This window comes from Podarcis liolepis (assembly GCF_965112155.1).
Source record: "Podarcis liolepis genome assembly, chromosome: 17".
Taxonomy (NCBI): Eukaryota; Metazoa; Chordata; class Lepidosauria; order Squamata; family Lacertidae; genus Podarcis; species Podarcis liolepis.
In genome coordinates, this window is record NC_139571.1 from 21,595,658 (window position 1) to 21,608,664 (window position 13,007).

The 13,007-nt window shown below is 43.9% G+C and overlaps 1 protein-coding gene across 1 annotated transcript in view; it reads left to right on the top strand.

Moving 5' to 3' along the window:
- The window catches only part of RIGI (RNA sensor RIG-I), a 29,491-nt gene that overhangs the window by 14,079 nt on the left and 2,405 nt on the right, over positions 1–13,007 (top strand). The window contains exons 8-17 of the mRNA XM_083482248.1: positions 265–523; positions 1,479–1,641; positions 3,502–3,603; positions 4,812–4,969; positions 5,986–6,121; positions 7,330–7,478; positions 8,511–8,601; positions 8,759–8,929; positions 10,318–10,469; positions 11,880–12,026. Coding sequence (XP_083338374.1) covers positions 265–523; positions 1,479–1,641; positions 3,502–3,603; positions 4,812–4,969; positions 5,986–6,121; positions 7,330–7,478; positions 8,511–8,601; positions 8,759–8,929; positions 10,318–10,469; positions 11,880–12,026 — 1,528 coding nt within the window. The remainder of the gene's footprint in view (positions 1–264; positions 524–1,478; positions 1,642–3,501; positions 3,604–4,811; positions 4,970–5,985; positions 6,122–7,329; positions 7,479–8,510; positions 8,602–8,758; positions 8,930–10,317; positions 10,470–11,879; positions 12,027–13,007) is intronic.

A 13,007-nucleotide genomic window follows, 5' to 3' on the forward strand; every position in this document is an offset into this window, starting at 1 on the left:
TTAAATATTAATTAATTAATTAATTAATTAATTAATAATTAAATACCTGCCACCTTTTGATTTTGATCTTTCCCCTTGCAAATTTCTCCTGTGGGTGCCAAATTACAAAACGATAAAGCAAAAGGTGGAGTGGGGACTTGGGCACATAGATCTTTCACACGGTGGTATTTCTTAAAACATTGTCATGTGTCTTCAGACCCGCTGAGTGCCCAAGGTGAGCTCCTAGTGTTATCAACGGCGTCTGTCTCCCCCTCTCGCTTCCAGATTCAGTGTTGCAGGCCTGTGTGGGGAAAGCGCAGTGGGTACCCCTTCGGATATGGTTATTGAGGCGAACGATATCACCATCATGACGCCTCAGATTCTCGTGAATTGCCTCAACTACGGAGAGCAAGCTTCCCTCTCGTCGTTCACGCTGATGATTTTCGACGAGTGCCATAACACGACTGGGAATCACCCTTACAGCGTGTTGATGTCCAAGTACTTAGATCTTAAATTTGAGCAAGCCGCAACACCGCTACCTCAGGTGAGACGTGGTTCGGTCATTGAGAAGGTTTGGGAACGCAGGCCAAAACAACCAAAAAAGCTCAGAGCTTTTTCATGGGTCAACTATTAGAAGCTCAGAAGAATTACATCCGTCTGCCAGGGAAAGTCAGGATGGGTGAAGTCAAAACTAGGGCTGGACGATAGATAGATGTTTTCAACATCACGATATATCACCAGCTAAACATTGCGATATACCACTATATCACGGGGTCTGAAATAAGGATGAAACTATGTTGAGGCATTAAGGGACGCGGGTGGCACTGTGGGTTAAACCACAGAGCCTAGGACTTGCCGATCAGGAGGTCGGCGGTTCAAATCCCCGTGACAGGGTGAGCTCCCGTTGCTCGGTCCCTGCTCCTGCCAACCTAGCAGTTCGAAAGCACGTCAAAGTGCAAGTAGATAAATAGGTAGATTTTTACATAACACCCACACACACATCATGATTTGCAATATATTGCCAGGTCAAAATTCATGAAACCGATATCACACTATGGATTTCAAACCGGTTTTGGACAATATATCACCCAATAGTCACAACTGCTTTTATAGGTCAGGCCCGGGGTCAAACGCTGCCCTTCAGCTTCTCTGTCTGGTCACAGAGACTCTCCTCAGACCATACCTTTCCATAGAATTACCTCACACCTTCCTTGAGTGTTTCTGCTTCCTTGAAATGTCACCTTGTCCTTTGACAGTGCCTCTCGCTTGCCTAGATGAAAGGGTGGGTGGGTGTAGAAGCTAGCCTAGTGTGCAAAGGTAAAATCTGCATTAACTGCCTCACCCAGTTTTGTCTCAGATACATAAGCTAGGTGCCAAACGGCTCCTTAAACCAAGGTTGCTTATATGTATAAACAAGACATGCAGTTTATAGGGACTGAACTTGCCACAGTTTCCACAGTTGCAGGTGTGCAAATAAATCAAATGCAACGTGTGCTCAGATTGTAGGACTGACGGCCTCCCTTGGAGTTGGCAGTGCCAAGAGCCTGGGTGAGACGGTGGAATACATTTGCAAGATCTGTGCCATGCTGAATGCCGAAGTTATATCGACAGTCAGAGAAAACATAAAGGACCTGGAGGAAGTTGTCTACAAGCCCCAAAAATGTTAGTACACATCTTAGCTGCTGTCTTTTCGAAGGAATGTAGCTTCCACCCATGCCCGTTAGAAGAAGACGCCCAGGGAGATCTACTTACACGGTAAAGGAGATTAGACCTGAGCAAGACTGGAGGGGTTTTTCAAGTTGTGGTATAGACCCTTGCCACCCCACTGCTCTTTTACAGTAATGGCACTGGTAGAGGCTCAAGTGTGGTGGGCAACACTGTGGAACACAAGGAACAGTGGGATTATAGATCACAGCCTGCAGACATCATGGCATGGTGCCTTCCTAAATGGCTCTGCTCGCTTCATACCTTCAGCCAAAGTTGCAATCCTAATCCCATTTACCTGGGAGCCCCAGTGAATTCAATAGGACCTACTTTGGAGTAGACCTGGGACTCAGCTACAATAGTTTTTTAAAAAGTGTTTTAAATGCGTTATAACGCTGTGACACCAGATGACGCAGTAGAGGTATATCCTTCAGCAACGTGATTTCCCATTGTGAGCTCTCCTGAAACTTTTTTTTTTATGTGTCTAGCTCCAGCCCTGGTAGTAGTAGTAGTAGTAGTAATAATAATAATAATAATAATAATAATAATAATAATAATAATAATAATAATAATAATAATAAATTTATTATTTATACCCTGCCCATCTGGCTGGGTTTCCCCAGCCACTCTGAGCAGCTTCCAACAAAGTATTAAAATACAGTAGTCTGTTAAACATTAAAAGCTTCCCTAAATAGGGGTGCCTTCTGATGCCTTCTAAAAGTCAAGTTGTTGTTCTTCTCTCTGACATCTAGTGGGAGAGCGTTCCACAGGGCAGGCACCACTACCGAGAACGCCCTCTGCCTGGTTCCCTGTAACTTGGCTTCTCGCAGTAAGGGAACCGCCAGAAGGCCCTCGGCGCTGACCTCAGTGTCTGGGCAGTACGATGGGGGTGGAGACGTCCCTTCAGGTATACTGGGCCGAGGCCGTTTAGGGCTTTAAAGGTCAACACCAACACTTTGAATTGTGCTAGGAAACGTGCTGGGAGCCAATGTAGGTCTTTGAAGACCGGTGTTATGTGGTCTCAGTGGCTGCTCCCAGTCCCCAGTCTAGCTGCCGCATTCTGGATTAGTTGTAGTTTCCAGGTCACCTTCAAAGGTAGCCCCACGTAGAGCGCATTGCAGTAGTCCAAAAGAGAGATAACTGGTTAGGATTGCACTGTTATTATTACCCCACCCATTTGTCTGGGTTGTTCCAGCCACTGTGGCGAGCTTCAAACACACATGAAAACATCATAAAACATCAAACATTAAAAGCTTCCTGATATAGGTCTGCTTTCAGGTGTACTCTAAAAGCTGTATAGTTATTTAGCCCCTTGGCAAGTTGGGCACCACTGCTGAGAAGGCCCTCTGCATGGTTCCCTGTAGTGCCAATGATTTTTTTGTCAATTTCCCTAAAAAAAGGGGAAAACATATTTTTGGGGGGAAGACACAACTTTGCCCCTCCCCCCCAAAAAAGCTCAATGGAAACTTTTTGAAATATGGCAACCCTAAGCTAAGGCCATTTTTACTTGTGATAATAGGATTGTGGTCTAATCTACCATGTCATCATTGATGCAATTGTATTGTACTTTCTCCAGTCTGCCAGTTGGACATGGGAAAGTACCTGTCAATTATGGCTTCCCTACATGCGTTGCAGGGGCCGGGCGATGCTTTCTAGCCACAAAGGCAAATTGAGATTGCATGTTGGTGTAAGAGAAAGTCCTCCCCATTTTTGAAAGAACACATTTTCTGTTGGGCTGAGGACCCAAGTAATCATGAATGGATGATCTCAGGTTCCAGGTAATAACATATTGCTAACGTTGGTTCTTCTTTACTGCAGTGACTTGCCTCGTGAAGAAACGTCCCCAAAACCGCTTTGTCACCATTATTGCAGACATGATGTCTGCAACTGAGAGCCTAGCAAGAAAACTCTATGCTATAGGTAAGGGCCTGGAGCAGGCTTAGGGATGCCATTCCTGAGCTACATCTATATGTCTTTGGGACACTTACGTAATGTCTTTGAGGTAGTCACTGTTTTCCCAGCTTAATTATAATGATTATGTCACTTGTTGTTGTGTTACCATCGCAAAGCAATTTACACAGATGACGATTATTATTTTTTTAATTTAAATTTTAAATAATTTTTATTAAGTACAAATTAGAAAACATACATATTTACAACAAAAGAAAATACAAAAGAAAAAGAAAATACATATAACGAAGGAAAAAAATTGGAGAATACTTTGTGTCTTTTCATATTTACAGTTATGTATACCTCTATAAAATGCTATTCACAATAAAGGAGTGAAATGAAAGATAGGATATCAGGAAAAAGAACAAAGAAAAAATAAAGAAGTAAAAGAAAAAGATCATAGGTGGAAATTTTAAAAAAAATATACATAGCCATTTCCCATCTATATTTATATTCAGTTGCATAATTTCATCTTGTCCTTATCTACCTTAAATAAAGTGGGGTTTTTTTAAAGGCTTCCACCGTTGATGATGATGATGATGATATTTACATCCCGCCTTTTCCCAAGACCAGGAATTAAGGCAGCGTACAAATAACATAGAAAAAGTTAAACTCTTAAAACAGTTACCGATAAATACATACATACACAGCTATCTATTTGTGCCTCTGGGGTGAAATCACACTGCAATGCTAAAGTACACCCCCTATATCTATATCTATATCTATATCTATATCTATATCTATATCTTATCTATATCTATATCTATATCTATATCTATCTATCTATCTATATATATATATATATATATATATATATATATATATATCTTATCTAAAGGTTCACACACCGCAAGAGCACTGAGACTTAATGGATTAACTTCACTTTATAAACTATATATAGTTCCTGTTTAGAAAGTGAATTCCATACCTAGGGTTACAAACACACAACATGCATTTAAAAGCAAATGTGTTCACCCAAAGAATCCTGGGAACTGGAGTTTACCACCCACAGAGCCACAATTTCAATCACCCTTAACAAACTACACTTCCCAGGATTCTTTGGGGAAGTCATGCTTTAAAGGTATGCTGTGTATGCTGCCTGTGCCTCATTTAAGTGGATATCTTTTTATTGAGTTTGGCAACGGCATACCTGTTTTTCCCTCCCCTCACCCCGTCAGATGCTTTGTCTCACATTAAAAGTCGGTGTTTTGGAACCCAGAAATATGAGCAATGGATCGTTGATGTGCAGAAGAAATGCAGAGTGTTGCAGCTGCCAGACAAAGAGGAAGAAAGCCGCGTTTGCAAGGCTCTTTTTATTTACACAGAACACCTTCGGGTGAGTAGCCACTCTCCTCAGAAAGCCAGCCATTTCCCCTCTGCTCTGAGTCCAGGAATGAACAGAGGGATTTGTGTTTAGCCTGTCTTATTTGGATTGATGTTACAATAGTCAATGATGGACTTCTACACTCAGTGGTATTGAACCAAGATCACATATTTGTCTCCTTGGGAGCCATTTTGTCATTCTGTGGCAACTCTTTCCACTCAGTGAGTTATTACTCTTCACTGTCTTACCACACATACAATTCATGCAGTGTTTACTATTGGAGAAAATGACCAAGTTCATGTGGTGAGTTTGCATCCGCAAGCTACTTTAGGTGAGAGGGGTTTAAAGCGGGCCTGGTTTGGCCGCCATTTTGTGTCATGCCAACCCCAAGAAACCTTACTAGACGCTTCTACAAACGTAGTCTGATCATCACAATTACTTTTCAAATAGTCTGTAAATTTACACCAGTCTTCTGTGAATTTCTGGTCCCGCAGATTTTGAATCCTTCCTGTTAGTTTATCTAGTTCTGCATAGTCCATTAATTTCATCCTCCATTCTTCTTTCATCAGTAATTCCTCTTGCTTCCATTGTTTGTGCCAATAATATTCTTGCTGCCGTTGTTGCATATAAAAACAGCTTACATTCTTTTCTATTTATATCAATTCCTACAATGCCCAGCAAAAATGCTTCTTTTTTTTATAAATGTATATTACAACATTTTTTTCACCTCATTATATATCATTTCCCAGAAGCTTTTAAGTTGTGGCCGTTTTCAACCTAGAACGTTGTTTGCCTGAGTCCATCTTACCACTCCTTATTTTAACCACAGCCTCTGGCACCACAATTAGCCTTGCGGGCAAAGCCTACATTTACTTTCCTTGCCTTCCGCACCACTGGAAGTTGTGTCGTTGAAGATTGTCCAGAAGGGAGCTTGCTGCCCTCAGTCTGAAAAATCTCCCCCGCCTCTGTTTTCACCCCTAAGTTGAATTATTGATTTCAAAAGCGTTTGAATTTTCCTTTGCATCCAGAAATACAACGACGCCCTCATTATCAATGAAGATGCACGAACTCAAGATGCACTCGCTTACCTGAAGGAGTTCTTTAAGAATATCCGAAGTGGAGGCTTTGATGAAATAGAGGAGAAGCTGACTTTGGATTTTGAAGGTACTTCAAAGGAATAGCCAGGGCTTTTTTTTCACCCAGCACCTCTCAGTTGGGCGCCATTGCCATTCTAAGAGAATGAGGGAGGCATTCATGAGGTGAGTTCCAGCACCTCTTTTTCTAGAAAAATGGCGCTGGTAATACCTCCTTTCCTGGTGGAGGTGTAGTAGCCAAGTAAATGCATTTGAAGTATAAGCTGGAAACAAGGAGCAAGTTCTCACTAATCTTGTATAGGTAAGGTAAGGTAAAGGTAAAGGACCCCTGGACAGTTAAGTCCCGTCAAAGGCGACTATGGGGTGCGGTGCCGAGAGAGCTGGCATTTGTCCACAGACAGCTTTCCGGGTCATGTGGCCAGCAGGACTAAACTGCTTCTGGTGCAACGGAATACCGTGATGGAAACCAGAGCGCACGGAAACACCATTTACCTTCCCACCGCAGCAGTATCTGTTTATCTACTTGCACTGGTGTGTTTTCGAACTGCTAGGTTGGCAGGACCTCGACAGAGCAATGGGAGCTCACCACCACAGATTCGAACCGCTGACCTTCTGATCAGCAAGCCCAAGAGGCTCAGTGGTTTAGACCACAGCGCCACAAGAAGTGAAAAAGAAACAGGAAGTAGCCAAGCTGCCTCAATCCTTTGCTGATGAAACTCTTAAAAGGTTGCTGAGATGATAAAACAAGATCACCTCATGGGTCCTGCCTGAAGTTTTTGGGTGAAATACAGAAAAAATTGTAAGTTGCTTCAGCTCAGCGCAGGATTTAGGTTTGATGAGGCCCTAAGCTACTGAAAGTAATGGGGCCCTTTATATGTCCAGCTGTCCTTTGTCAACCACAAATTGTCACTGTTTTTTGTGTTGAATATATCCTATATGGTAATTTATGGACCTAATAGGTATCTAAAGCCAGTTGCACATAACAAAATATGTATTTTATCAAAGTACATCCAGTTTTTTCCCCTTTAATTTTTTTGGGGACCCCTAAGAGAGTGGGGCCCTAAGCTACAGCTTGTTTAGCTTATACATAAATCCGGCACTACTTCAGCTAATCTGTTTTGTTTTTTTAAAGTGAAGTAACTAAGCAAGTATTATAGAGAAGTAAAAGAAACTAGCAATGGTCTTGTGTACTAGATTCTTCCTTTTTCTTCGGGGGCGGGGGGGGGGTATGATCTCTCATATATCACACACACGGAGATAAAACTTTTTTCTCTGCAGCTAAATTGCCAGAGCTGTGTAAAGATGCTCAGGATGAATCCAATGAAAACCCCAAATTGGAAAGGGTCACTTTTATTCTGGAAGAAGAATACCGCCTCAACCCGCAGACACGGACTATTCTCTTCGTGAAGACAAGGGCACTAGTAGCTGTAAGAGAACCTGTCTTAATAGCCCTAATGGGGCAATTGAAAATATCTTGTCTATTTATTCTGTTGTGCTTGGGCTGAAATATGAATCAATAACATTGGCTTCCTAGCCAGTAAGTTGTTTTTAAAAATAAATTAGCTATGCAGTAAAATAATCGTGACATGTCAACATAAAACACACCATCCAAAAATAATTTTGTTCTGCTGTCTCGTTTCATCAAGAGTAAAATGGCAAGGTTAGGAGTGAAGTTTTGGCTTCTCTCTGTTTGAAAGGATGGATGAGTGCCAATCCAATGTGACATGAATGAGCAGGACTAGAAGCTCTCCCCTTCCTGTGTGTCTGGGAGGAGCAGTTTGGAAACTTGGAAGTTTTGATTACGCATAGCTTTCTATGCTGTCTGTAGGGCTGGTTAAACAACCCATCTTAAGAAATTATAGTTTGTAGGTGGGTTATTTGAAACAAACAACAGCTGACATGTTTGTTTGGATGGCATAGCAAACCGTGGTTAGCAAACCATGGTTTGCTATGTCATCCACACAAACAAACCATGTTTAGCAAACCACGGTTAGCCAAAAGTTGAAACAGAAGCTTCTGGACTCCTGCCTGTGCCACAGGAGGAGAGAGGGAAGAATATGAACTTAGCTAGGCTCTTTCCCGTTTGTGAGCATCACACTGAATTGTGGTTCAGCATGATGTGTCCCAAGTGTGTCAATGACACTGGCTTTCATGCAGTGTCACCAAAAGAGAACCTATTGGAGAAGACCTTCTCAAACCGCCCAGAAGGTATATGCTTCAAAGCATAACTTCATTTCAATCCTAGGACAGTTTTTCATGTCCTACGTATTCGGTGCTCTGAATTTTTTTAAGATAGTGACTGGTTAGTGAGTTGAAAAGAACGCTGTGGATTTCTTACAGAATATCTGCCTCAAACTGTTGAGCATCTGTTTGTGTAGATATATGTGGGAGTGTGGCCTAAAGCTCAGTTGAATCAAAGACTGGGTGGAAAGAAATTCTGAGACCAATAAATTTTACAGGCATTGAAGAACTGGATAGAAGAGAACCCCCAACTTCAACACCTGAAGCCAGATGTATTGATGGGCCGTGGGAAAAGGAATCAGCAAACAGGTAAGGGAACTTTGTCTTTTACTAACTTCGTTGAGACAGTGCCAATTCAGAACACCACACTATTGAGAACGGTGAATAGCAATGCCTTTGTTAAGGGCAATGCCTGTGTTAATAGCTTTCATTCTGTGGATAATTTTTATTTTTTATTTTTTTAAAGGTATGACACTCCCGAATCAAAAAGGTGTCTTGGACTCCTTCAAAACCGATGGGGACAGCAAAATGCTCATAGCTACATCTGTTGCCGATGAAGGGATAGATATTGCTCAGTGCAACCTTGTTCTTCTGTATGAATATACGGGCAACGTCATCAAAATGATACAAGTCCGAGGTAGGTGGTGTAATTATTCCATGGTCCATAGGCCATGGATGGTGTTCCAACCGAGGGTGAGCTTATACTGCCAATTGTGCGGCTGCACAATTCGTAGCAGGTTATGCAAGCCTGGAAAGCAGGTGTTTCAAGAGTCTTTTTGTAGACATTGCCTCCATCATGGAACAAAAAATGAGCTTATTGATCCTGGCCATGGTTTTGTTTCTGATTTGCTTAATAGTTATTACGTTCTTAAAGTGTTTAGAGCAGAGGTAGTTAATGCGGGGGACGAGGGAGGCGCTGTGGTCTAAACCACTGAGCCTCTTGGGCTTGCCGATCGGAAGGTCGGCGGTTCGAATCCCTCCCCACGACGGGATGAGCTCCCATTGCTCGGTCCCTGCTCCTGCCCACCTAGTAGCTCAAAAGCACACCAGTGCAAGTAGATAAATAGGTGCCGCTCCGGCGGGAAGGTAAACGGTGTTTCCGTGCGCTGCTCTGGTTTGCCAGAAGTGGCTTAGTCGTGCTGGCCACACGACCCGGAAGCTGTCTGTGGACAAATGCCGGCTCCCTCGGCCTATAGAGCGAGATGAACACCGCAACCCCAGAGTCGTCCACGACTGGACCTAATGTTCAGGGGTACCTTTACCTTTTAGTCAATGTGGTGCCCTCTGAAAAGGCTGGACCCCAACTCCTAGCAATCACCAATATCTGGTACTACAGAAGCCAGCAAAATTAAGTCTCTACTTGGGCTAGGTTTCAACATCTGGTTTTCAGCATCATTATAGCATCACCAGCTAAACATCACAATATACCGATATATCATGGTGTCTGCAATAAGGATGGAGCTATGTGAAGCTTCAGGGTTTTTCCCACATCATGATTTGTGCATTCATAGCATAGCAGACACACACACATCATAATTTGTGATATATTGCCAGGTCAAAAATAATGAAACTGATATCACGAAATGGACATCAAACTAGTTGTGGACGATATATTGCGCAGCCCTAGTCTCTGCCAGATTAGATTACAGTCTCAATAGGCATGACGCAAAAGGAAGAGGTGGGAAGAAAGAGAAGCAAGTTCAGAGTGCAATGTGATCACTTTGTAAATGCAAGCATCTGGTAATCTAGCAAGTTAAACATTCTGGGCTAAACCTCCACTGGCCCCATGAAATGTTTGGGAATGTTTGCTGGAGGCAACCTGGAGGGTGGGGGATAGTGGGGCACTTGGAGAGATCGGAGTTTACCTTGCTTTACCAACTGAGCTATCCCAGGGCATGTCATGCTCACTCTCATGCCTGGGCTTTCCTGCCCTTCTTCCCCCTCAAAGTGAGTGTGGCAGCGGGTGTCCCTCCACCTTTCCTTGCTCTGTGGTTTCTAAACCTGTTTGTTCTGTGCCGCCTTCAGGACGCGGAAGAGCCAAAGATAGCAAGTGCATCCTTGTGACAAGCAAAAAAGAACAGGAGGAGAACGAGAAATATAACATCTTAAAAGAAGAGATGATGAACCAAGCCATCGAGAAAGTGCAGAAGTGGGATGAGGAGACATTTGCGCAGAAGGTGACTCCATTTTCATACTTTGCTTTCAAACAACAACAACAAATAAACCTATTGTTGGCCCCATGAGTGAGTTCTGGAGCTCAGAAGCAGAGTACGTGGGAGAAGGGCCATAGTTGTCAACATTTCCCTTTTTTTAAGGGAAATTCCCTTATTTTGCATAGGATTCCTCGCAATAAAGGGGAAAAGTTGACAGCTATGGAGAAGGCAAGCACAAAGGCTCAGCAGCGGAGCAAGCCGATTGGGCGCCTGGGGCAGCGCACATGCCCTGTGCCCAGGGGCGGGGCCAGCCGCCCATGGGGAGGGGTGAGCCACGGCAGGACACTCCGCGGGGCCTCCAAGGAGTCTGCCTGCCTCCTCCCACTCAGCTGCCCTACAGCTTGTGGGGAGGCAGTGAGCAGACCGTTTGGGCAGTGTGAAGCTTACGCGCGCTCAAGCCACTGTGTTTCTCCCAGGAGAGACGTGTGGCTCAGGCGCACTGCAGGCCCCACAGTGAGTGCCACTTGGCATTTTGTCACCCCCCTCGGTGGTGACACCCGGGGTGGCCCACCCCCTTCCTCCGCCACTGCAAAGGCCTGCCTAAATTTTGAATGTCTTTTAAAAGCTTCCATGTGTTGGAGTCAGAACCATTGGCCCATTTAGCACAGTTCTGGCCACACTGATGGGCAGTGTCTCTCCAGTAGGCCTAGGCGATAGTCTGGTTTTCAACATCCCAATATATCACACCAGTTTGGGAGACTATATTGATATATTACCTAGCCCTACTCTCCAAAGTTTTAGGCAGGAGACATTTCCAACTTGGCCTGGAGATCCACCTTGGGAGATTCAGGATGTACCGTACTTTTCTGTGTGTAAGACAAGGTTTTTGTATGTTAAAAGAATGTATAAAAACTGGGGTAGTCTTATGCACGGATTGTGCATAGGGGGGACGGGAGACTGGTTGCTGCCATGAGCAGGAGATTGTAAGCGACTATCCACTACACTACCCACTATCCATGGCTGTGTCAAGCACTTTTGTTGATTGGCTGCTGCTGCAGCAATTGGGCGGGCTGCTGGTGGTGGGCTGTCAGACGATTGGTGGCTTCTGCATCATGTGTGATAGGAAGCGCTGTTCAGTATTGTGAGTGATTTTTGGCAATCCCCCCCCCCCAAAAAAAGCTCAACAACAATGGACAATTCTCCCCCCAAAAAACTCAACAACAATTTTCTTAATTCCAGGTCCCCAAAATAGGGGGTGTCTTATACACAGAAAAATAGGGTAAATCGTGCTCTGCCCCATGGCCCTTCGTTGCGTCATTCCCTACATTGAAGTGTTCTGCCCTCTGCAATAATCATCAGCCTCCAGGAGTATTCCGGCTCCCCAGAGAAGTGGTTATCTCTCGCCCTCTGTTCTAACCACTCCTTTCCCCTTAGATAAGCGACTTGCAGAAGATACAAAAGAAAATTCAAGATTCCAAGAAGAAAGAGCCTCAGCCCAAGCTGGAGACGGGCAAGCGGAAATTGTTGTGCGGGAAGTGTAAAGCACATGCCTGTGACGTGGAAGATATCCGGGTGCTTGAGGTAAACTTACAGTGGGAATTCTTACGCATTATGCCTCACGGAGTGGGTTTTGTGTTGTTGTTTTAACCAATTTTGTCATTTATGGATGAGGGCATGGGTGGTGAATTTTGCGTCACTTGTGTTTCTTCTGCTCAAACTGTGCAGAATGCACAAGAAAGCACACATCTCCTACAAAAGAGACAGAAAACGTTTGATTCCCGAATATGCTAAAGCTATCCAATATTAGAAGCACCTTCAGCGACCTGTTGCCCTCCTACATTTTGGACTCCCAGGTCCCCATCAGCCTTGGCCAATAGGCAGGGATGTTGGGAGTTGTAGCCCAGCCTTAGTTGGTTAGCACCCATTTTGGCTTCCGGTTGTAGTGGGATGCAAGTGAAATTCTGTGCACCAAATAAATGATATAATCTTTGTGTGTTTTTGCCCGGGTCCCTTGCTGTGAAAAGCAGGCTCTATCTCATGTGCCCAAGTGCTTTGAGGGGAAAACAAAAGGGATCCTATGCCTTTGTAAAAATGGATGACCATTTTAGTCAAATGACAAATGTAACCACAGCGGCTCTGTGGCTCATCTATATTGCTAAATTGCGAGTGAGGTGTTGCTTCTGCATATTTGTGATCAGATGGAGACATGGAGTAAGATTCTCAAGCAGGGCAAACGTGGTGAATAGAATACAATGAAGTCTAGTGCCGAGGGCCTTCTGGCGGTTCCCTCTCTGCAAGAAGCCAAGTTACAGGGAACCAAGCAGAGGGCCTTCTCAGTAGTGGCACCTGCCCTGTGGAACGCCCTCCCACCAGATGTCAAAGAGAAAAATAACTACCAAATAATTTTATTATTATTATTATTATTTATTTATTTATTTATACCCCGCCCATCTGGCTGGATTTCCCCAGCCACTCTGGGCGGCTTCCAACAAAACACTAAAATACAATAACCTATTAAACATTAAAAGCTTCCCTAAACAGGGCTGCCTTTAGATGTCTTCT